The 25193-nt window shown below is 35.0% G+C and overlaps 1 protein-coding gene across 5 annotated transcripts in view; it reads left to right on the forward strand.

Annotated features, from left to right (window-relative positions):
• The window catches only part of LRBA (LPS responsive beige-like anchor protein), a 410166-nt gene that overhangs the window by 370862 nt on the left and 14111 nt on the right, over nt 1–25193 (forward strand). For all 5 annotated transcript variants that reach the window (XM_054064662.1, XM_054064663.1, XM_054064665.1 and 2 more), the window contains 3 exons: nt 1422–1484; nt 4768–4923; nt 9369–9536. In XM_054064662.1, the coding sequence (XP_053920637.1) occupies nt 1422–1484; nt 4768–4923; nt 9369–9536 (387 nt within the window). The remainder of the gene's footprint in view (nt 1–1421; nt 1485–4767; nt 4924–9368; nt 9537–25193) is intronic.

A 25193-nucleotide genomic window follows, 5' to 3' on the forward strand; every position in this document is an offset into this window, starting at 1 on the left:
CCTGGTTTGAGTTGAACAATGCCTTCAGATTTTGAGGTTTTTGCCTTATCTCTGAAAGGGAGAATGGTAAACTGTGCTTTTGAGTTACTAGTTTTTCATTTAGAGGCATTTTACACTTCTCTTGCCTTTACAAATAGCTCAGGAAAAGCTGCAGTTCAAGACAAACAGAAAAACAAACAAACAAACCCAAAACCCAACAAAAACCCACCTCAACCCACCTGTCTGAGAGCACAGTGGTCATCTGCAGGCTGGTAGTGGAGTACTACCCTTAAGATAAATGCATATGGACTCCTGAGACTAGCCTTCACTCTTGTTGCCTTCAAATTTTCTATCAAAATGGAATCGGCTAGGATTGCTACTCCCTGTCTCCTGCTGTGACCTTAGCATTGTCTTTGCTAATGAGGCCTCATGATAAAAAAGTTAAGTTGCCAAGTAACCAGTTGTCACTGAGGTGTAATTAAAGATCTTGTTTCTGGTTTTGTATATGAGTTTGGTGGCTTTGCTGACGTCTAATGGCACTAGTGCTCAACAGGGTGCCTCTGTTTTGTTAGGTGGAATTCGTGTTTTGTTCTGTGTTAGTAGTTCATTGCAGCAGAACCTTGACTTCCCAGTTACTTACGAAATCATCCTATTGAAAATGCTTTTTATATTAAACCATGGACAATAGATAGAAAAATCATCAGAGAAAGCAAGCATTATTTTCTGTTCCACTTCCAGGAATATCTTGTGGGCTGTTGGGGGGAAGGTGAAATTTCCTTGCTTGCTTGTTTGTTTTTAGTGAGACTGTGGGAAAAAAAGGTGTTTCTTAATAGTGAAGGAAAATTCAGGAGGTAAACATTTCACTGGTATGGCAGGTACCCAAATGAAATGTAGGTCAGCAGAATTATATATTAACTGCTATGCAAACTTGCAAATAAATGGATTTTGGTGATGGATTAATCCTTAAATACTGGATGACTATGAGAGTTCCATGTCTGCATCATAAACTGACTTTTTAAAAAAAATGTCCTTTGTGCTTCACTTGTTCAAAGCAGTGCTTTAAAAAGTAAAGAGGAAAATAGTATTTGCTACAGTCAGCAGATGGTTGTCACATTTTGTTTTCAGTGCTCTTTACCACTTAATTTTGTTTTGTTGCGACAGGAGAGGTTGCCAGTAAAGCATCTGCTAGAGCTTATGGCTCAGGACTGGAGCTGCTGGTGATGGCATACATTCAGAATAGCACTAATCTAAAATAAATGTTTAATAAGCAGCTCACAAAAGCACCTGGATGGTTTTTTTTAAAAAAAAAAATCTATTGATGCAGAAGAATCTTGAACACTTAAAAAAAAAAGAGGATGGATGTAGTTGTGATTTATAAAATATATGTGGTCTCATGTATTAAAAAAAAGCCGAGTTTTAAAATCTTCTTTCCTGAATTCCAGCTCATCAAGGTGCTGTGCAAGACCAGCCTTACCAGCTGCCAGTGGAAATCGATCCTCTCATAGGTCTGTCACTTCCTTCTCTCTTTGCGATTCATTAAGCTCTGTATGGTGGCCCTGAAGTGTAGATTACGGTTGTTTTTCACTTGCTGGTTGCTGGGAATGGAATTTTCCTGATAAACCATTTGCATGCAAATTGGAATGCAATGAGCTGTGGCTATGCTGGTATTTCATCAACTCCCCCTCGTTGGTTTGCCTAATTTGAGCAGGCCTAGGACGCGTGTCAGTGAAAATTAATATGGATGCTGTAATAATGTGTGATTGAGAATGTGCATGAAGTACTGTCAGGATAATATTGGATCTTTTCATCACTCAGACTTGTTGATGAGCAGGAGCGAGGCACGTTATGATGAATTGGTGCACTGGTAATGTGATGGAGCTCCTTTGCTGAGGAAATTTTCATAATAACAGTGGGGTTCTTAACCGCACCGTGTTGTGAAAAATAAAACCATGGTGCCAGGGTTTCATCATTAAAGGAGATCAATCCTTTCTTCATAGACCTGCTGTTCAGGCTGAGGGGATTAATGTGTAATTGCAAAGTGGTTTCAAAGTTGAAATATATTGCCTACTCCATTTTAGTATTGAGATATTAGTATTCATTTTTCAATGGTATTGCATCTTTTGATCAGCATCACTAGTTAAATTTGTGTATGTTTTTCTTTTATTAAAAAGGGGCGGAGGAATGTCTCTGTCTTATTTAATGACTCATTTTACTAGATTCAATTCATGGCTTTTTATTATAGAGTTTTATTAGTTTATAGAAAGGTGATTTTTCTAATAGCATGCTTAAAGTTTGGTTAATTCTTTCGTTACATACCCTACTTTGCAGAGTCCATGCTTGGACTCTAGCTCAGGAGCCTCTAGTATGGTAAATGGAACCTTAAATGTGGTTAAAAAAAAAAAGAGAAAAAAACTTCCAATAACCTAACCCTAAAATACAAACTAGTTGTAGAACAGCTCACAGGAGCAACGAAGACAGGATCTCCCCGACCCTGATTCTATTAGACTTCAAACTTAGCTCTGTTTCTTTAAACTGTCCATTTCAGTTCAAGTGAAAAAGAAGTGAAGTGGCCAGTTATAGAAGCATGGAAAAATCAGAGCACATACGAACTTGTCTGGATAAGTTAGAATGACAGGTCTGCCAGCCAGTGAGGATTAATTTGAGAACTAATATGCATATCGCACTAGGATCTGCATTGTATTGGTGTGTAGATACAGGCTGTTGCTGTATATCCGTTTTGCTGGGTAAGCTCTATGATAATTGAATCAGGAACATTGTGGGCATATTAAACCATTTTATAGAGCTGATAAAATTTTCCCAGGGTTTTAAAAATCAATTCCCATCTGAATAGTGCAATACATATAATATATATAGAGGAGGACATGCTGTAACTCTCCTTTCTGAAATAGATTTTATCCAAAAAATATTTGGAGCAGGAAATGTATATTCTGCTTTAAAACCTGCTATCAAGTAGATCTTTAAATAATCGTCACAGCAAAAAAAATAAAATCATGTTCAGCTGGTCTGATGATTTTTCTACATATTATGAAGAACATTAGAAGGAGATAATATTTTTATTTTCATTTGCATTTTTCATATTTTAAAAATGGTAATTTCATTTTCAGGCTTGCCTTTAATTTACAAAATTATTTTTGCTTGGTATAAACATCTTTAAAATTGTTGTTCACAATTCTGTAAAAGAGTCCTATTCTTGTCCTACAGTAGATCTCAAATCAGCTTTGTTATTACATAAGACATAGTTTAAAAGGTATAAGGCTTTCTTTCTCACTGTTAAGTAGCATCATTAGGTACAAGCAAGTAATTATGTAGATAATATTAAAAGTTTTTAATTGTGACTAGACACATTTACCTAGAAATGATACCTAAGAGGACCACCAAATTAGACTTTTATGGTTATAGCAGGAATCTTGTTGCTGTCTTAGTCACGAGGAGGGATTCCTGCTGTCCTTATTGTCCAGTTGCACAGGAAGATGTAGAGCAATGTCTGATATGACATAGATCCTAGACCTTTTGAAGGTCTTGTCCACACTGAATGTGTCAATCTGCATATTTTTGGGGGGATTGATTTTCTGTTATTTTGTCATACAGAACACTTCGCTTTGCATTGCAAAAGCATTTGTAATGCATTGTTGTTACTCCTAAGTGGTCCCAACAGTGGTCAAGACCATGTTATGTGTTACCTGCAGAGCAAGTGGCAATGTCTTGCTAAATTATTTGCTTTCCATATGGACAAGACAATATTAACATTTAAAATGCAGGAAAAGCATAAATAAGTTAACAGTTTGATACAGAGTACATGGACTAAGCCCTAGGCTTAGGGCATAGGTAGCCTGTGAGAATGGAAAGAAGTTAAAGAATAAAGGGTAAAAAGGAGCACAAGACCAGGACAGAAACAGGTCCAGGGAACCACCTGGAATGGAATTAACGGTGCTCCAAGCAGAGCAGTTGACAGACAAACCCAGGCCCAGGAGAACTTACGCCTTGCGTGGGATGGAAGTCAGGTTGCCTCACAAACAAAACACATTGAAAGTTCTTCCTAGAGTGTAGGTTTTTCATGATATAGAACTATAGGGACACATATATACATGTATGCATGCACATACATCAGTTAGTAAGGACAATATATAATAAGAAAAAATGTGTTCATGAATTGATTCCCATCCACTTTATGGGTTCACAATGCAAGATTATCTGAGAGAATGAGCCAACAGGTGATAAAAGTAGGGTAAATATTTTCTCTCAACCGCAAAGGAGGTTATGGAGATAAGCTGGTTCATTTTTGTGCAGTGCTGAAAAAAAAAATGGTAGCGATGTTTACTGCAGTTATTATTTTTTTTAAATTATAGTGTTTGAAATGAAATACAGCTCGTGTACGATTTTGAAATCATAATTCTGTCTACTGCATTTGAGCCACTATATAGCATACATGTATATGTACTGCCTTATGATTACATTCCCTTCATTTGTTTCTTAATTTTTAATTTCCCGTACTACAAGAGGCGGGGAAGGAAGCTTATTACATTTTTATGTATCATTCCTTTTCGCAGTCTTTCATTTATATTCGTCAGCTGCATTTGACTTGAAGGAAGGATTTCTTCTCTTTCCTAATATATACTACAAGGAATTAGCGTTGTTCCCAGAAGCACAATGAGAATTTTATAGTAAAAGTAGAAAGAAAATGTCCCTGCCACAAAAAAACAACTAAGAGCTTCTATTCTGTGAATATAGATGTTAAAATTTCTTGATTTTTTTTGTCTTTGTGTTCAGCCAGCAATACAGGTATGCATAGAAGGCAAATCACTGATCTTTTAGACCAAAGTATTCAGGTACATTCCCAGTGTTTTGTCATCACCTCTGATAACCGTTACATCTTGGTCTGTGGCTTCTGGGACAAGAGTTTCCGTGTTTATTCTACTGACTCAGGTAATGTATTTTTAAAATATGGGAATAGCCTAAAAGACTTTTCTGTTAATTGTCAGTGCACTGTTTCAAATGCAGAAAGAATGAGGTGCGGGGGGAGAAAGTGAAGTATGTATTTATTCCCCTGTTAATAATAATTGTCAGTTTTTTTCCTGCCTACTGCTACTGTGTACTGTATGCTATCATTTTTGTGGAATGATAGGAAATGTAAGACAAGAAGCTCTTGGTTAGCCATAGTATCACATTTCAAATCTGTATGGCAGGCATGCCTGTTCTTACACTGTAGTTTCCACGAGTAAATGAGTGTTTGTGAAGCTTTGCATACCTGGAGAATTAATTGTTCATAGAGTGCTTAATTGAATTTAGCTCTGGTTGATTTTCAGCACTAGAGAAATTTTTGTGAGAAAATACAGGCAAGCACCACAGAATAAGAACACAAGTGAATTTTTGAAATCTGGTGAAAGAATACCTATGGAAGCCTTTGAAAGCTAAGCTATAATAGAAAAATTGATTTGGAGCCACTGAATTCTTTCATATAGATCGATATAATGGGCAGCAGCTAAATTAGTCTGTCAGCTGGCATGTATCCAAACTGTTGAAATCATGTATGTGTCGTGCTAAATAGAAAAGAATCTTTCAGTGTTAGAGCTAAAGGAATTTAAAAGCCATGGAGTCCCAGAAAAAAAAAATAGGTATGATTTTTTCTCTTTCATTATCTGTAATGGGAATAGCCACCTCACTGCAAGGTACTTCTTTGGGATTAATGACCCGGTGTGGTTAATGTGTGTGTGCCATCAAGCTTTCCAGTAGGTTATTAATCCCTAGGGACTATCGTACATGTTTGTCATCATTTCTTAAATATCTTACTTAATAGTGTTTTTCACACTTGACAAACCAAAATGTTTAAGAAAACAGAATGGTTTTAATGAAAATCTGTTAAGACTAGATGTCATGGCATATTTTAGCATATCTGTCATTTTTGCAGTCATAAAGCCTTATATTTAAAGTATAAGCTCAATTTACATCATATTGATGGCCTAGAATTCATTATACATACATCTTCTTAGACCTTTCTTACTTTAAATTTCTTATTGATGGAAATAAGTTTACATAAAATTGTGAATTTAAAGGAGATCTTCAGAAAAGTTAGTTAGCAGTAGTAAATATTTAGTGTATAGTCTCATTTATATGAAGAGAGGAATAATTATTTTAAGTCAAAAGGTATATTTTACTTTACACTCATGGAAGGAACTTGTATGATTTTGGTAGTTTTGTCCTGTATGAATCTGAACTACAAATATCTCATTAATTTATGTCCTTTGTGTGTAAGTCAGGTACATGGGGTTGTTACTACCATAGCTAATTATGGTAAAAACCAAAATAAAGTTCTCAAAAAAGTTGCAGAGGGTTTGTGTCTTCTGTGCAGCTCCTGTTTATCAGTAGAGCAACTCTAGCTCGAGCTTAAATCAAGTGAATTCACATGTAGTTCATTTAACTTCAAGTTAAAAAGAGTATATACTTACTCTGAAATTGGCAGAAAAGCAAGGGAAAAAGATGATGTGATCAGTAATGCACAATGGGAAGTGGCCGTAAGTGTTTAATTCAATTTTATTTTAGCACTTAAACAAAAAGGCAACCATTTTCCTTTTAGTTTTTGAGGTTGGTTGTTTTTTTGTTTTTAATAGGAAATACTTTTAACACAAATCATGGGTTCTCAGCACAGCTAGTGAAGCAGAAGCACAATAAAACCTTCCTTCAGCAGTGGGAATGATTTCTAGACAGCATTTTATATTCGGTAGTGCAGAGACTAAAGTCTTATTTTTCTTTTAATTATTTGTAGCACAGCTGTCAAATAAAACATTAACTAGAAAATTTGTTCTGTCAAAAAGGGATATCTTTTGCATATGGTAAAGTTTGATTTTACTATATAGAGAAGACAACTCATTAAAGCAAACAAACAAAAAACTTGAGAAACTGTTATGAGAGTAATCTTTTGGGGTTTTTTACTAATATGAAAGAGCTTATTTCTTATTTCAGTGAAATTGATTGAACCTTAGCTGCACAGTTATGTACACCAACAGCTGTCAAACAAATAGCCTTGAAAAATGTTTTCTAGAACAGAACCTATAAACATAGAATATAATTGAAAGAGAGATCTCTATAATTCAATGATGTTTATAGTGTAAACTTGTATTCTAGAAGTATAAATCACCTCAGGTAGTTGAATACCTTCGGCTACACAACTGAAAGGTATATCATGTAATTAAATTATTTTCAAATCTAAACCACGTAATTGACAACTTGAATTTTCAGGGAAAAACATACACTCAGTAAGATGTTTTTTTTATGTTGCCAAAATGATTTTGAGTGTTTCACTGCTTCTGGCTGTGAAGTTCAGTAACTTTTTCTGGCCAAATATGTTGACTGGTCAGCATTAAGACAGTTAAGTGACCCTATGTCATGAATTGAAGCCCTGGTGTGCAGAGGTGACTGCTATAAAATGCTATTATAAGCTCACAGAGATGCGTGATCTGATCCCTGACTCCTTTCCAATACAAAGTAGATGAGTGCAGTAAGCGTACCTTCCAGGATTTTGCCCCTTCCAGTCAGAAAAGGCTCCTGTTATAGTACTTCATTTCACAGTTTCTCTTGAAGGATTATACTTGCCTAATAAGTTTTGCCAGTGTTTTATTTTGTCTGGTGTACATACTTCCTTTAAATTGCATCATGTTATTCAATTTTTTCTTAATTCATTACTAAAGTAATCAATTCACCTTTTTTGTAGATAGTCATACTTTTTTCTTGGTTTTTTTTTTTTCTGTTTCTCTCCACTTTAGTGCAGTTGCCTTTTTGATCTTCTGTTATAAATCAGGCTGTTAACATTATTTTTGTTCTCTCCTCAGAACCACTCCCTTAAGTCTTTTGTTTACCATTATTGTAATTCAGTGCCTGATATGAATACACTGCCCTTGAACTCTATAGAAAGAGGGCTGTGAAATGTGTCCTACTAGCTAATTGTTTTTAATTGATGCAAAAAAATATTTTATTAAGATGTGTTTAATTTCTGTCCCAACACTGATTCGTATTACTAATTGGCATGTTGCTAATTGTTATTTTAAACACTTTTCAGAGCATTTTATTTCAGCCGCAGTAGTTTGCGTTTCCTATTTCTTTTTTGGCCTGTGTTGTTAAGAGTTCCAAAGACATCACTCATTTCCCCTTCTGTTCTTCCTCATTCTTTATTCAGCCCAAAGCACAAATGGATGCATGGTCATTTGGGCTGAGGAATCTGAGGTCACACCTTAATGGCATCACACATCACATTTCTTTGTGTGATTGGATGCAGAATTTGGCCTGGCCCATGTCACCTGAATGAGCCAACGAGGCATATAAGAAAACTATGTGTGTGTCTTTTGTCCTGTCTCTACAAGATCTGCAGTTGCTAGGGTTCAGCAAATCCAGTGAGAGGGATTTTAGTGCTTACTTTCTTGTTTCATAGGATCATATATGCTGCTGGCAGATCCAGAAACCAGCAGGACACATGATGTGTTTGCTGTGTAGGAGCCAGCCTCTGGCAGGGTGGTCTGGCAGAGATAGACTGTGGGTGACCTTACAGGTGTTTCCTCTCCCAAATGCAAATCCGATATGCATGAGCATCCAAATTTAAATTTTTCTGAAACTATTATCCCCTTTATTTAAGTTTAAAAGGTAATTGTCATTTTCATATTTATACAGGCTCTGGAATGACCAGTCAACATATTTGGCTTTCGTTTCTTTCTAACATTTATGTCTCTTAGCAGCAGTATAGGTTTTTGTCCTATATGCAGTAGGTAAGAGAGTTTTTTCCAGGTCTGTCTTCTGAGATTTTTTGAACATTACAGGAATTCTTAAAAGGGAAGGGTACTGGTTGAAATAATTGACAGGTGTTTAAATGGTGGCAGAAGAACCTAGTTTCATCTAAATCTCCTCTGTTTAAGGAGATGCTCAAAAGCTGCATATGCTATGTGCAAATATATACTCTGTATATATTTCTTCTGGATTCTATGTTCTGTACCTTCTTCTGATTTTGTTTCACGTGGCACTGGCAGATGTTACTGTTACTTTCACCAGTAAACTTACCTTAAACTTGCCTCAAAAGTGAATCCCATCATGTTTCCTGTCTGTAAAGTGTATGTAAACATATAGAATTAAAAAAACCTTCTGGCATGATTTGCCTTTGAATAAAGTATTTATGGATTCTAAATATTTTCTGAATGGACTGTATGGACTACTGCACTTTACTCTTTCCACCAAATCAAGAGAAAAAAAATAATACTCTTCACTATGGTTCTTTTTGAGATTTTTTTTTTAAGTAAAGAAAGTATTTCTAAAAGACTTTATATTCTATTTAATTTGCCTTAGAAAGAATAAAAGTGTAGTTTTAAAACCATCGATTTTATGTGTTTCAGGTAAACTAATACAAGTGATATTTGGACACTGGGATGTTGTAACCTGTCTTGCTCGTTCTGAGTCCTATATTGGAGGAAATTGTTACATTCTCTCAGGATCACGTGATGCAACTTTGCTGCTCTGGTACTGGAATGGCAAAACTAATATCATTGGTGATAACCCAAGAGGTAGGCAAAACCGGAAAAATGTGCTTTATAAGGATGTTGTCTAAAAATAGTTTGAGGGAATACTTTGCCTGACAAAATTTTAGGTAACATTAATGTCAAAGTACAGTGTTTCTTTTTTTGTAGTTATGACCAGTTCTAGTTTAAATACTTGAGGGTAAGCAGTGCACCACAAGTAGAACTAGGTTTTAAAGTTATACGCTACTGGATATTACAAATACATTTTTTCTTGTCACTCATTCAACAGGGAAGGAGTGGCACCTGGAATGAGAGCGGGAATTAGTTTTTTGTATTTCATGTTCAATCTGAGCAAATGTTTTTTTCTCAACATGGTGATTTCATTAAATACCTGCAGTTGATTTGTTTAAAATAAAAAAGACTGTGTATTGCTCCAGTGCAGACTGTATTCTATGCAACTGTAATCTTACGCATATAGGTTCTCACTGTAGTACCTTAGCTATTAATAGAGTTTCACAGACAGTGAATTTTAGCAGACTAAGGTCATTGTAGTGACATGTCTAATGGCCTGAGCAGGACATTAGGTGAAAAGAGGACAGACACGTGGGCTGGATTAAAGAAGTAAGCTTAAAACTTTTTTTCATTTAACACTTTAGGAGAGTGCTATGGGCCTAATCCTCACTCTTACATAACAAGCATTTTAATTGGTTCCAGTGCAAGCAATAGGGCTCGTACTCTGACTTATTGGTTTGGTTATAAGGTAATGCTGCTTCAGCTTAATTCTGCTTTAACCCCTCCCCACCTAAACTTACCTTGTTCTTCCCAAAGAATTTAATCTTTTCCATCTTGCACCATTTCTAGAAAATCCCAAATCTTTTTACTCATGAAGATTCTCTCTTTTAACTCATAATTTTCTATGGAAAACAATGAAACACTGTGGCTGTTCAACCCTGACGTGCCTGTTATTCTATAACAGAAAAGGTAGAAAGTGATCTTATTATTATACCAGTTTCACTCCACACAAAATTTTAATTCCTAATGTCTAAAGCAAAGAAAAAGACAGACCTGCAGCTTGACAAAAAGTCTGAGAGAGCCAGTTCATGGGAGTAAGAGCCTTTAAAGACTGCTGGTGAGAGCTTAGATACATGAATAGAAGGGGCACATCGCAGCCAAATAGTGGTACTGTTCTCCCTGTTCAGCCAAAAAGAAAATGCCATGAGGAGAAGGGATGAGAAGCAGTATATTCTGTCTTCAGTAGTGTGCATGTTAGGTTTTCTGCCATATGCTCAAGGTCTTCTCTGACCCTGTTTAAATTCTAGTGAAAACATACCTGCTGTCTGCAGAGGACAAAATGTACATCTGGAAAAACAGAAGCCTAGTTATATCTGGCATACATTGCAATTATAACTGGCACACAATTTCATATTATGTAAACAATATCTAACATCTTCCAAATTAATCAGTTTGGTAAAGCTGTGTATTCCATACTCAATCTGTTACTCACTGGAGTTATTTGAATTGGGAAAAAAAATGGTGGTTTGACTGAAATTGCAAGCCATGATCTATTTTGAAGGAGCACAACTAAATAGAATAATAATCTGAATTTAACTTGCAAATATTTTATGTTGACTGTGGAAACTATTCAAAAATTGCACAAGATATGCAGAATTTCTGTTCACAAATTTACAACATCCTCGGACAGCAGATGAGAGCAAACTATCCTTATTATCCTTCCAACAGTCTGATTCAAGACATGAGAGCTTTTCTGGGACGTGGCTAGCAGACTTCTATGAGCATCTTGAAATAAATATGGCTTTGTTTGAGGGTTCCAAGTGCAGACAGTCTTTGCAGATTCCTAGGGCTGTCCTGAGAAGTGTCTTGAGTATTTGCCAGGCTTGCCTGCTGTGTAAACAAGACATTGAGGCTATAGGCTCCTTTATGACCTTAACAGATCACATGCTGAAGTTTTGTACCTAGTATCTAACTAAATAGATACATTTTGTTATATTTTGTTGACCATCTCTTATGCAAATTTCTAACATTATAAAGTGTTGCAGTTTTCAAAGTTAATACTAGGCTATGTTAACTACTGTTTAAAATCAAACAATAGCTACCTGGTGAGTCTCTTTGTTTGCAGTCCTGTTAAACTTGTACTTTTAAGGACAGGCCAGGGCTCCTATGTTTACTACTTGCCATTATGTAGCACTTTTTTGTGATACAGCAAGCCTGGAAGCCTTTGTTATGAATTGGAATCTCATGGCACTATACGTAAGTCAAGACGTGTATAGTAAAAGACAGTTTCTGCTTCAAAGAGATGGTAATCTGGAGGGTTTAATTTTTCCCAGAAATAGCTTTCTATAGACATATCTGTTCAGTCAAATTTTTTTTTTTTTTTTTTTTTTTGGAAAGGCAAACAAAAAGAGCTGTTTCTGTTTAGTTCAGATTTTGTCAGAAATGGAAAATATCACCAGACTTTTTTGGGTTTTGAGCCATGTTACTGCAACTGTGATTTCCATGCATTTGTGGGATGCTAGCTAGTGAACTTGTTTGATGTCTTTTTGCGTTTAAACCTTATGATTTTTGTAGCTCAAAATGTATTATATTCGTGTTTTCATAAGCACTATTAATTGGAATTTTAGGTACTCTTGATTTTGATACTTCTTTCCTATTCTTTTCTCTAATTATCTCTAATTTCCGTCTTAAAATTACTACATAGCAACAAGCATCCAATGGCACTGTACCAAATTGTGGTGCCAATGTAGATCCAACAAAAATAATTTAAACCAGGAGTATTTCTTTCCTCCTTTCATAGTACCTGTTGCCTCAGATATGCTTCAGTCAGCAGACTTGTATTATCAAGCTACCCTGAATACTATCCCTTGGGCACCCCTTACTCCACCAGCTAGCTACATTTTATTGAGGTTCCTTTATCTCGTTTCATTAGTTTAGGAAGCACTGAGCTCTTGATCTCTGGCTGCGTATATTCATGTTTTAGAATAGTACTTAACTCAACCTGACAAGCCAGGTGGGCTATGGCATACGTGATAAATAAGTGTTTTGTTTGATATTCTTTATCAGGGACAATTTTCTGGCAATCTGGTCTGTATGGAAAAATTCTTTACGTTTTTGGTTTAACAGAAGAAATATGTTACTGAAATATTTATTATTTACATTCTCTAATTTTTAACATTTAAGCTGCCTTCTTAAAGAAATTCTGCATGTTCAGTCTCACTGTCTGTTTAGTTTCTCCCTAATAACTCTCAAATGCATTGATCAATGTAATCCAAATTTGATGACTTTAAATGTCAAAGATATGAAATCCCTACATGGGATACATCTGCTGGAAACTATTTTTATTCTTCACAAAACAGCTTGATTACATTTAGGTTAAGTCATTTTTTTCCTTCTCAAATTAAAACCTGAAATTCAAAAAATATTTCACCATGCTCTTTGATCAAATGTGAGGGGGTTTTTTTCTTTCTAAATTAATTGGTTTTGAGATTCTAGAAGTTTGACAGCAATTCACTTTGGTGCACAGGCCTTTTCTGATACAGAAATGTTTCTGTGGACAATTTCTGACCAAGCCTAAAAAAAACACAGAATGGAGCAGAGGATCTGAAATAGTTGTATCCTGTAGACTAGCCCGGAGCCATTTTGAGTTTACATTAATTAGCATAATTTACTGAGGAGATGTAAAGTCACTTCGGATAGCCTAAGAGGCTTTTATTTTCCACCTCTTCGCATGTGGCGTGTTTTGGGGAAGTGGGGGAAGTAGAAGGGAGAAGATGTAACCCTCCCCATGGTACTCCTTGAAGCCCATGTGTGATCTGTGTCAGAAGGTTGGCTTTTGCATATTTAGAGGCTCGGATCTAATAGCAAGGTACCACTTGGGGTTGTGACATTATGCTTCAGGACTTGTATTCCTGAAGAGAGTGGTAGAACACGTAGAGGTCACTGGGAAAGGGCAGTGTACTTGCAGAAAGATGCCCTGTTTTGCACTTGTCTCGCCTAATGTGATGGAGGTGGAGGGGAGGTGAGAAGTGGGGGTGGTGGAAGGAACTGTGTGATGGCTCAGGGAAAGAGATGAGAGAATTCCTTTGCATACAAATGGTGTGCATCACTTTCAGATCCCACTCTAGCTTTGAAGCTCAAGTGGCAACGTTAGAGTTTGGACATTTCCTAGGCTGAGGGATTGCATTTTACTTTGTAATCACAGAATCACAGGAAACAGGACAGGCTGGAGCTTTGGTCACCTGATCTATTCCCTTTTCTCAGAGAAGGCTTAACTACAGCAAAACCATTCTCGAATGATGTTTGTCCAGCTTTCTGTTAAAAAGAGCAGCAAATATATTTTTAGGCCTTAGATGCCCTTATATATTTATTATTCATCTAGAGAACAGATTATTTACTTCATCTTTGTGACAACTTCCAGTTATTTGTATTACCATGACCTGCAATTCTTTACTTCCAGATTTAATAGCCCAGTTCTTTCTGTCTTTTGCCGAAAGCTGTGTTTTTTAGAACCTATGATATTTTTTGTTTTCCTCTCCTCTTCAGTTGTCCATCTTCCTCAAAGTAGACCCAGCAGTGCAGTTGAAGCCAGTTCTTTTCATATCCTAATGGGATAGGATATCTGTTTGTTTCAAAACAGCATGAAATGTTAATTCTTTAAATGTTTGAAGCAATATAAATTTTAGTCTTTTCTGGAGAACCACTGTCTACTCAGTTCTTTCTCATCCTCTCTGTAGTTTGACTGTGGAATTGTGTCTTTAAACTTTCTGAAATGTATTCTTTTTAGACTGTTTCTCCAATTTCTCAAACTTATTTTGAATTCTCATCCTGTCCTTCAGCAGAGTTACAGCAAACATGCCATTTTCCGTGTTACTCTATCAAATTGGTCATTAAAGAAAATATCAGAGAGTATATAGTCAAGGAATGCCCATCAATAACTTTACCATTTTGATAATGAATAACATTCTGAATATAGTTTTCCACCTGATGTATAGTAGCATCTTCTGAACATATGCTTCCTTTCCAGTGAAACAGAACCAGAGTCCTTATTAAGTAAAAAAAATGTATGATGTGTCCCTGAACACGAGTCCTGTTTCTCTGCCATTAAGAGAAAAGTCACTTTGATGTGATTTGTTCATAACAAAGCCAGACAAGCTGTCGTTACTCATCTCTTTGTTTTCTTCTAGGGAACTGTGTGTATATAAATATAAATATAAATATTTTGCCAGTATTTTTCCTGTTTGTTGGGATTAAGCTGACTGTTCTCTAATTTCTTAGTTTTTCTTTTCCTCCGTCTTAAACAATGCAAGACTTCTTTTATTCTTGCGGAACCTTACCCAATGTCCATAAAACAACAGTTAGAACTCTGGGATTATGTAGTTTCTTTTTCACAGTATTCTCAAATCAGTTTTATCAAGCCAATCAAGTTGTAAATATTAGGTATTCTCTAATTGAGACAACAGTTCTCATTACTGTTTTTTCATTACTTTTGCTGACTGAATGCAGCTGGCCTTATTATTGAAGAATTTTACTGAAATGCCTTTAAATGTGTGGCATCATCTGCTGGTATTGCTTGTTCATAATAACAGACCAACTTCTTGTGAAAATTTAATATATTTTTCTGTTTCTAGAATGACTGTTACTCCTGATGTCGTTGTTGGTTGCTCCTCATCTATCTTTGGCTATGGTGGTTTTGTACATGCTTGCTCGTACCTTGTCTCTTACACTGATTCAGAAAAATCCCACTTATTCTGATCTTTCTTCCTGACTTTCCTGTGTTTAAAGTCACTGGAGAACTTTCAGTTGTGCTAGCTAGTGTATTCTTGTCTGTCTAATCTTTCTGCTGCATTGGAGTAGTTTTTGTTAGTATCCTTATTACATTTCTCTTTGTTTTTCAGTTGACTTAACTTCCCACATGATCTTAGAGAACAATGTTCTGTATTTATTGAAACCTCTCTTCCCAAAATACTTCGAAGAATTATCCTGTCCTTATTCTTTCCCTTATAAAGCATATTGAACTCTCTTATGTTTTCACCGCTTTCATAGAAGTTCCTTTCAGCACCATGTTTTTGATCTCTAATGGAAGGTGTCCCTGCCTATGGCAGGGGGAGCGTGGAACTAGATGATCTTTAAGGTCTCTTCCAACCCAAGTCATTCTAGGATTCTGTGATCTGTTTTATGGTATTGGTTGTATTCGCGTCTAGACGGTCATCTTTAGCTGTTACTTATATATTAAAAATTGTCAGCAAATTGCTTGCTGCGTGCATAGTTGTTGTATTCCTTTACCAACAGATGTTTTTGTAGTTGGAATATCCCATTTTCTACAATCCTTCTTCTTAATGATCCCTCACCTATATCTACTTGGTAGAAGCCAGTCAGACCCATGAACATAAATCTATGTCTTCGGAGTTTTTGGGTTTTCAATGTAATTATTGTATTTTGCTTGGATGTACTTTTTTGGAGGGAAAGTTTACAGTGGTGAAGTTAATTTTCTTAATATTGTTTATGCTTATAAAATGGTTTGTGCTTATAAAACGGTAGTCATTTCCACGGTCAAGGTGAACATAAAGCAGTTTTATGCTATTCTTGCACTGTATTTGTAGAATATGAAAAGACTGTTAAACATTTCTACGGATCTGTTCATAATTACTTTGTAGTTTTCATATTTTGAAAAACATATCTAATTTAGAAATCTGATTTGTGTAATGGAATTAAGGTTTAACCATTAGAAGTATTCAGTACTAATGAAATGAGTCTGTGTATAACTGTATTGCTACTACTAATACTAATGCAACGTCTACTGAGTTATTGCATTGATCTTCCACACACATATGAATAAAACAAATAATATTACCACTGTTATGTTAGCCCATAAAACTTGAAAACGTTACTCTCTGTATGTATCACATTTGCATCATGAGGATTATGAGGGTCCTTTCATCTCATAGTTTTATATTTTTAGGGGGTATTATAGTCAGGTTTTCTGAAGTGTATTGGAGAATGTGCTTTTAGTAGTGTAGCTGTGTAGCAGAGCATGTATGTGAATGGCATCACATGATTTCATGCTTAAGAAGAACAACTACTGGATTTAACTGAGGTTTAATTGAGAGGATTCATTAAACACTTTGCTATTGCTAACATGTAGAATATCTTCCTCGGATAGAAGTTTTTAAAATACATAATATTTTCAATTTATAAAATATGAAAACTCCCAAAGTATTCAACATGTGATCAGCGGTTTCCTGCTTTGCCAAAGGGCAGTCTAGCTACTATCCAAGCTACTTTTAAAAGAAATTGTATTTTGTTTGGGTTTGGGTGCAGTCCTAAATAAGTATTTGAATACCTGAAAACTTCATCAGTTCACATTATTATTAAATTAAAGCTATGGTCTTGAGAGCAGAGAAATCATTACTTTTAATCATATTAGTAATCATAGCAAAAGATAAAACTTGTGTATTTCATTAACTGCTACACACATTTTTCAGTTTGAAAATGTAGGCTTTTTATAAGTCAGTATTTGATAAATAATTATTGAGGACGATAATGCAGGCGATTTATGCTTTGAAAATACAACCTTATGAGCATTTTTGTGTTGGCTGATTAAAGAGTAATGTCATAGTAATGATTTCTTTGTACTTAGACACACCAATCCTGTAAACCTGAATGCTATGAAGATATGCATACATGCTCACCTCTCTACACATTGAATAGTCGCACTGATTTCAAGCAGGTCATATGTCTGCTGTTAACTTCATAGCAAAAAACTGTCTTTGCCTTCTTCCCCCACCCTTATCCTCATCTTGAATTAACCTACATCTTGGTTCCCAAGTTTCAGCATGATCTGGACTTCTGTTTTCAGTTTCAAAACCAACGATAATAGAAAAGACAAGATTCTGCATTTCTAAAGAGTGTTTATAGCATATCAACTTATGTAGTTATTTTTATGACCATTTCCTCTAAAAAAACAAAACCAAAAAATATTTTGGATGTATTTTGCACTACAGCTTCTCTTCTTAAATAAGTTAGTTGGGGAATAGTTGTAAAACCCTTGTCTGTCAGTGTTCCCTTATCATGCTAAGTAGTTGCAGTATCAAAATGTCCATAAATCAATAATCATATCAGTTTGTAATTAATAGAAATTCCGTTATTATTGGTAATTTCTGTAAAGTGATGATCTACTATATTAGGCAAAATTTTTCAGAACCTCCAAATAGTAAAATATGTTTGGACTTGCTGCAGCTATTAGGATGATAGATGCCGTTCTCTGTAGTCAGTTTCTGAAGAAAATGTGTTGCTCTATGATAGTATAGCACTGAGAGTTTAAAAACAAGTCTGCATGTGCTCCTTTCCGTGTTCAAGGGCACATTTCTTTTATAGCTGTACACACATTATATTATTGTGCATGGCCTTCTTCAAGAAAGTCAGTAAATAATTAAATATTATTTTAACACTATTTAACTGGAGACATAACAAATATTCTTTGTTTCTCAAAAATGGCTGGAGAGAGCAGCACGATATTGGCTATAAAGCAAGAATCCTTTAGCACCACCTGCTGGCATTGAGTTGAAAGCTGATTTTGGAACCGACTCCAAAAGACTGCCTAGTAAAATATTTTAAATATGTATATGTATTTCCACATGTGATGAAAAAAATATTTCATTTGTAGTATAATTTTTATCCTTTTTATAAAAATTATAATGGTAAAATACGATGTGAATCTAAGGTTAACATATGAACTGATATTGAAATGGGGCAGGAGTGTTTTGTTAAGTGCAACTATAAAAAGAAGTGGAATACTTTTTTCTTTTTTACTATAGCAAGTCCTTTAGCAAGGACAATATTACATTTTTCTATTCCTGTTGTAAGTAAAACTCAGTAAAACTCATTTAATAGAGGAGATCCACAAAGCTTTGAAAAGTACCTTTAATGTGATTTGAAAAGGGTAGCAAACACTGAATATTCTCCTACCTAACTTTTATTGCACTATTGGATGTTAGTCATGAAAGCCCCATGAAAGCTTAATGGACTGAGGCCCTGATGCTGTAACTGGTCTTACAATACCCAGTATCTTCACAGGGCACCATTGCAGCCGGTGCAGCAAGTACTGGGACTATCTGCATGAATTTGAAACAGAGCCTTAAATTGTACAGCCATAAAAGGTCACTGTTGTTTCTTTTTTAAACTCTAAGACATTGATAACTCAAAGACGTTGAGGCTTTATTCCTCCAAGTACGCTATAAATCACACGTAAATGATGGTTCCAGCCTCCAAATATTTAAACTGAAGAAAAGATAAGGTAAAACAGGTGGATGAATTTTAGTTTATCTGGAAATCCGTAATGATGCTGCATAAGCAATATAATTTTGCATTTATATAATGGGAAGAAAGTAATGTCATAGATAGATATGAGGACAAGGCTTTCACTGAAAAGAACTGGCAACAGCATTCACCGATGGTTCAGAACGCGTTTCAATAGGCAGAATGATTTGGTATTGATGAGTGTATAAGTTTGTATGGTACAAACATTTGTTTTGGCTAGAAGTATGTCCTACAGCGTTAAGTGCAGCATATGTATCCTACTTGTTTGCAGCTGGCTAAGACAGATTGTGTTTCAGGATTTGCCAATCAGAGTAAGTAATCACAAGTAACGTTGTAGAGCATTTTTTGAGGCACAATCCAGACAAAAGTGAAGGCAGCGTGTATTTTGAGACTGAAAGCCGAAAGTTTGGATGCTGCCTTTTTGGCAGTACCAGCCCCAGGTGTCACTAAAACTATATGCATGAAACGCTTCAGAAGGATAAAGATATTTAGTGCTTCATGATGTACTGCATCCTGAGTTGCCAGAAAAACAGTGCTGTATTTACAACTTGTAACTAATGGTTGATGTAGTAAAAAGAATTATACTGATTTGGTAAAGGAATACAATATGTACAATATGCATAGTGGTGGTATCTTTTACTAATATATCACATTTATTTATCTTATTTGGTTGCTGGGAAAAATAACCGTGCAGTTCAAAATCTGTATCGTGTAAGACAGAACAGAGTAATGCAGAAGACCTAATAATTTTTATTTTAGAATAAAATTGCCAACTGAAATATTTTAAAAAATATTTGGTCAGTATGATAATCCTGACTCAGGTAAGAAATTATTTTATAAGTATTTCTGGATCTAAATTCTATTAACACTAGCATCACAGAGATTAAGCATTACTCCACTGAGTGCAAGAATACTATATGTGATTAGAATTATGGCCTGCTTTGTTGAAAAAGTATCTGTTTTGAAACAGTTGCTTCTAAAAAGTCAGCTAATTTATGCATACTCTGAACTTGATGGCACATGCCATCGGTATTTCCTGTTACGTCGATGTATAAAGGTTGTAAGCATTTATCTATTATTGCTTTTAAATTAACTTTTAAAAAAAAAACTTTACAAAAGCAATCAGATAGCTATAGCACAGACTTTTATACGTGCTGATCTGGAGCAGTATTATTTTGCAGTGATACATTTTTCTTATTTAAACAACAACAAATTATTTTAATATAGCATTTTAATAGAAAAAAAATGGAAAACTGCTGAACTGAGCTGAATTCTCATATGAAACCTCTCATCGTAGATTATTTTCTGCCCAAGGTATACAATTCTATCTAAGTTTCAACTGGTGGTCAGTTTCAGCATGTTGTGAAATGTCTTATAATAATTCCACAGTAAGTGCTACTTCTGGCTGAAATAATTCCTCAATGGTTCTTTTCTTTTTCTGTTGAGTTGTGTTAGGTTTTTTTCCTGGACTCATTAGGTAATGTTTTATCTATAAGCCGCAAGAGAGAAATATGAAGGGAAAGGACAGTGTTTTAAAACTTCAAAGCTGATATCTAAGTAGCAGTTTATGAAATCGGGATGGTGCAAATATTAGCGTACACTGACCCTGAATATTCACCTGCAGATACTTTCCAGGGGCTTCAAAAAGGTCTGTGTTTAGTGGGAGGAGTCCTGCTGAATAACTTCCAGGACTTCTCGCAGATGTATCCCTAGTAAGAGCAAACTTGTTCCAGACAGATTTGCGGTGCGCATGGTGTAGGAATTAAGAGGTTGGAGATTATTGACTTTTGACTTCTGAATTTTAATATCAAATTAATGAAGGCCTATTAAATCTTTTCATTTGGAAACATAGTAAACCCGTTCTCTTGACACGATGTGTGTGAAAACTTTGGTATTTGTACTGTATAAACATTAGTCACTTGTTGCACAGTGTGACTATGGGAAGGACTAGAGTAAACCTTTCCTGTGTTACATTTGCTGAAATGAGTTCTACAAGATAAATATAATTTTCTTTACTGAATAATGTAATAGCACTATAGCATCTTCTGTGTTTTATGCTTTTAGATTTTACTTCAGGATAGAATAATATGTTGCTCAAAGACATACCTTTTTCAGAAAGCATACAGTTGAAGTGCTTTTTGCAAAAGCAAAACTTGCATCTAGGCATAAGATTGTATTTTTGTTGTAAAAGAAGTCTGAACAGATGGGAAGTTGTTTGAAGGAATTAGAAGAAATTCTGATGGAATGCCATGTGAAGAACTGGACAACAATGAGAAGTTTACATTGCTACATAAAAATGCCAATTTTCAAAGGAGAGATAGCATTAACTGAATATAGTTTTAGGAATACTTTGTATCCTAAAGGGTATCATTTTAGTGAAATCTCACATACATCAAAGAGCTAGCCTTTCTGTGCCATTGAAATAGGGTTTTAGCCAGTTGGCTGTTATTTAAATGTTCACGGTTTGTCAACTATAAATAATGTTAATATACAGAGTTTATATAATATTTGACACGCATCATTTTGATGCAATTTAAACTTGCTATATAATCAAAATAGAAGCGTAGCAGCAAATCAGTTTTCTTGATGTGGTTGCATTTTGCTGAAAGTGCTTTTGACCAAATATTCCATCGTATATTCTGTAAGCACATTTGTACTTCTCAAATGGATTTCAAATCTTTCATTGTTTTCCTCAGTTTTTATCATATGAAGCAGCCTAAAAGTTGTGAAATTTATAAATTTATTTTTAGGAAACTTTTCTTGCATATAGAGTTTTGTTTGGTTGATGTAACCTTCTGAGAAAGTACTCAACTGCTTATTTTTGGAAGAAGTAAGTAAAAAGATAGTTACATTAACTGATGCTTCATTTAATTCAGATTTTATAATGACATAAAATCACATAATTAATTTGGCATTTAAAAGTGCCCTACAGCCTCTGCAGTTATAGAATAATAATTTAGAAATGACTATTTGGCAGTCTGTGACTTATCATAATTAACTGTCTTCTCGGCATAAAACATAAAAAGGAGCATACTCAACTATTTTATATTTTAATGTATTGCATAATATTATCTCACCCAGAGATAGTAGGAAGAATATCTCATGTTTCATTTTGAATTAAGTTTTCAGTCAATCTCTAGTTTGATTTCTTTTAGGGAGATAATTTTCTTTAAATGAGCGCCTGTGTTTGGCTCAGGTCATACAGCTTAGGGCTGAAAATATAGAAAGTGGTCATTTTAGGAGTTTCATGGTGGTTTTAAAATGTCATGATCCTGTTTTGTTTTTTAACATCACTGAAGCTGAAAAAATAGTGGAGAAGGACCCAGCAATACAGACAAATTTCTTGTTATCCAGTGAGGTGTATCTTCTAGATGTCATCAGACTAGAAGAAACTCCTGACTTTGTCACAATCCCAGTGTCCATTTTTTAAACATGGTTTTGAAACCCTTACATTTTTCCACTGAAATATCACCATAAGCTGACATGAGATCATGTACTCTTTTTTTCTGAAGTTTGAATTTTATGATTCAAAATGTACTTTAGTAACTTAAGGTGGAGTGATATTTTCTGCTATTTTCTATGGGAAAACGGGTTTGCAGAAATTATTTGTTGAAATATAGGAGCAAAAAATTGAATCGTTACTGTAAAGGTAAAGAATTCTGTCCGTTTCTGAAAAATAATTTTATGTAAACCTCCTGAGACTTAAATCATTGACAGCATTTGTTGCAATGTGAATATGCCATTAAGATTCTTATGGCATTCGACCTCAAGTAGCAACGGCATAGACTAAGGATATTATTATATACTATGCTGAGAAAAGCACATCTGTGAAACTGTTGTGTTTTGGTTATTAGTGCTAGGATTTGAACTATCTTTAATCTCATTTGACTTGTTCATCTTCCTTAAGGATCTCCATAAAGATGCACTGAGTATTCTTTTCAGTCCTTAGTTAGGGTTTGCATCAGTGGTCGTAAACCTGCTTAGCGGACAAAGACTCTTTTCCCTTTGAAGTCACTTCCCCAGCTTTTCAAAAGGTCTGCAAGCCGGTTCTCCTAAAACAATTTAGAAAAGTTTGAAGTGGTGCCCCTTAAACCAGCAACAAAATAAAATTTTCTCTTTGCATTATTGAAAACCATGACAATCTTCTGAAGCAATAACAGTTTAAAAGCTTTTAAAGAAATCTGTTCTGCTCTATGACCAGCTTTTAAGTTGACCCCATTATTTGGAAAATCAGAGGCTTGGAAACCCCTAAATACTTGACATTCTTATCAAAGGAGTCAGCCTGACTTTTCACAGGACTCCTCTTTTACAGTATTTATTCAGGTCCTAATTTCTATTCTTCTATTTCTTTTTTGCATTAAAGTGTTTCTTTAGAACAAATGTAATTTAGTAAACAATTTATATAATTTATGAAACATTGATCCTGCCACCTGTAGATTTATACTCTTAATGTTTGCAATCATGTACAAACTCTAAAGAGACTGTGAATGCTACTTATGTAATTTTACTTTCCTGTGGACACTGCTAAACATATACACGCTCTGTTTCTACTTCAGTTTTTAAGAATCTTTTCTCCTACACTTTATATGTATAGTCAGTGGCAGTCTAACATATGTAAAACCTACAGTAATGTAGTTGTGTAAGTAATAAGGTTACTATAAGGATTTGTTTACCTGCACCTCCTATTAATTCATTTAGACATTGCTTAAGTCCTTCTGACTTCAACATCTTATATTCATTACCTCCACTACAACGTCGTACATTTAAAACTTCTCTGATTTCAGAAGCCTCATTAATATGTGTAGCATATAATTAGATTAATTCCTTGCTGATTTATGTGAGTATATGTTAAGTGCAATTTCTGAAAGGAAAACAAAGCAATAAAACCAGAATTCTGGAATTTTGCTAACATAAGCATCTCATTTAAAAGAAAACAAACAAACAACAAATGAACAAAGCTGCCTTCTCGTTTATGGCTTGGTGACAACAAGGCGAAAGAATTGGTTCAAGAAAATTAAATTGTTACTGGGTAAGACGACTGTTATGTTTGCTCTTACATTTGCCCCTAAGACTGCAAATTTGTGGTTTGTCTACACAATGTTCATTTATGAATCTTCTAAGGTGCCTGCCCCATGCTTAGGTGAGGAGAGATCAGTAGGGCAAACTTTCTCTAAAAGGTTTGTGAGCATTCATAGGATCAGCCACCTGAGGAGGACATAGAGGTCATTAAGTCTACCCTTATGCTTCTAATTTGTTGAGAGTCTTTCCTTTGCTTCTGAACTGTCTGCCATACTTCCTGGGTTTGAGTGTGTTTGCCAAGCATTATACAGAACAAAAGCCATAGCTTTTAATGATTATTTATTAAGAGATTAGAGACAATTCAGCAAGTTGCTCCAAAGCATTTTCAGATTTGAAATGATGGTAACATACATGCACGTCACTGTGTATATAAACGTATATATTTAGTGTATATGTATATATCAAAGAAGAAAAAGATTTATTTACCTAACAGGATTTTGTATTGTGAATATAAATTAGAGATTATAACAATAATTGTGGAATAAATCAGATTTTCAAAGGCCAAAATCCTTGAATTGATACTTTGTCATAGATTTTGACCTTTTCTAAAAAGCCATTTCAATGTGGCATGGACACTATGGGAAGTGTTGCAAACAGTCTGAATAAAAATGTCAAATATGGAGAGCAAACCAAGCTTGTATTTATGCAAGCCCAAGTCTACATTTTTTTTTCCACAGTAATCTCTCACTATACATGTGCAGGGGCTGGGTAATTACCTGTTTTAATGTATTTCCGTAATACATTAAATACGTAAAATATTTCTGCAATGAGACCCAGTACCAATATGGCTAGTACAGTTAAGGCTTTACATGGACTAGCTAATGACATTGTACTGGCTTTATGTTTTGAAAAGTTACAATCCCAAATGTAATTTGAATGATGCTGTCTTAGTAATTAGTACAGTAAGTTGATCCTATTATTAGTCTGTGTCTTTGCAAAACCACGTCCTGTTGTTGAAGTAAAAAACGTTTGATTTTACCACTGCTTTACTGCCTTGTTGATATCTCACATATCATCATTTATTGCAATGTGAAATTATTCCCTGCAGCTTAAAAACTTGTCTAATCCTTTTTGAAAATACATGATAACATTGCCCAAATGATTCTTTAGAGTTGAAATGCTTTGTAAAATGCTGTGAATGAGCTAATTACATGGTAATATAAAAATAACGTTGTGATTTTCATGACATGCTAGCACTCATAAAAAGAGGGCGATCCAGCGTATGACCTCTGAGAGAAGTTATTAAACTCTCTAAAGAGCTTTATAGCATTTTCTTACCCTTTCTGTGTGTTG

This window comes from Cuculus canorus, chromosome 4 (assembly GCF_017976375.1).
Source record: "Cuculus canorus isolate bCucCan1 chromosome 4, bCucCan1.pri, whole genome shotgun sequence".
In the NCBI taxonomy this organism is placed as follows: Eukaryota; Metazoa; Chordata; class Aves; order Cuculiformes; family Cuculidae; genus Cuculus; species Cuculus canorus.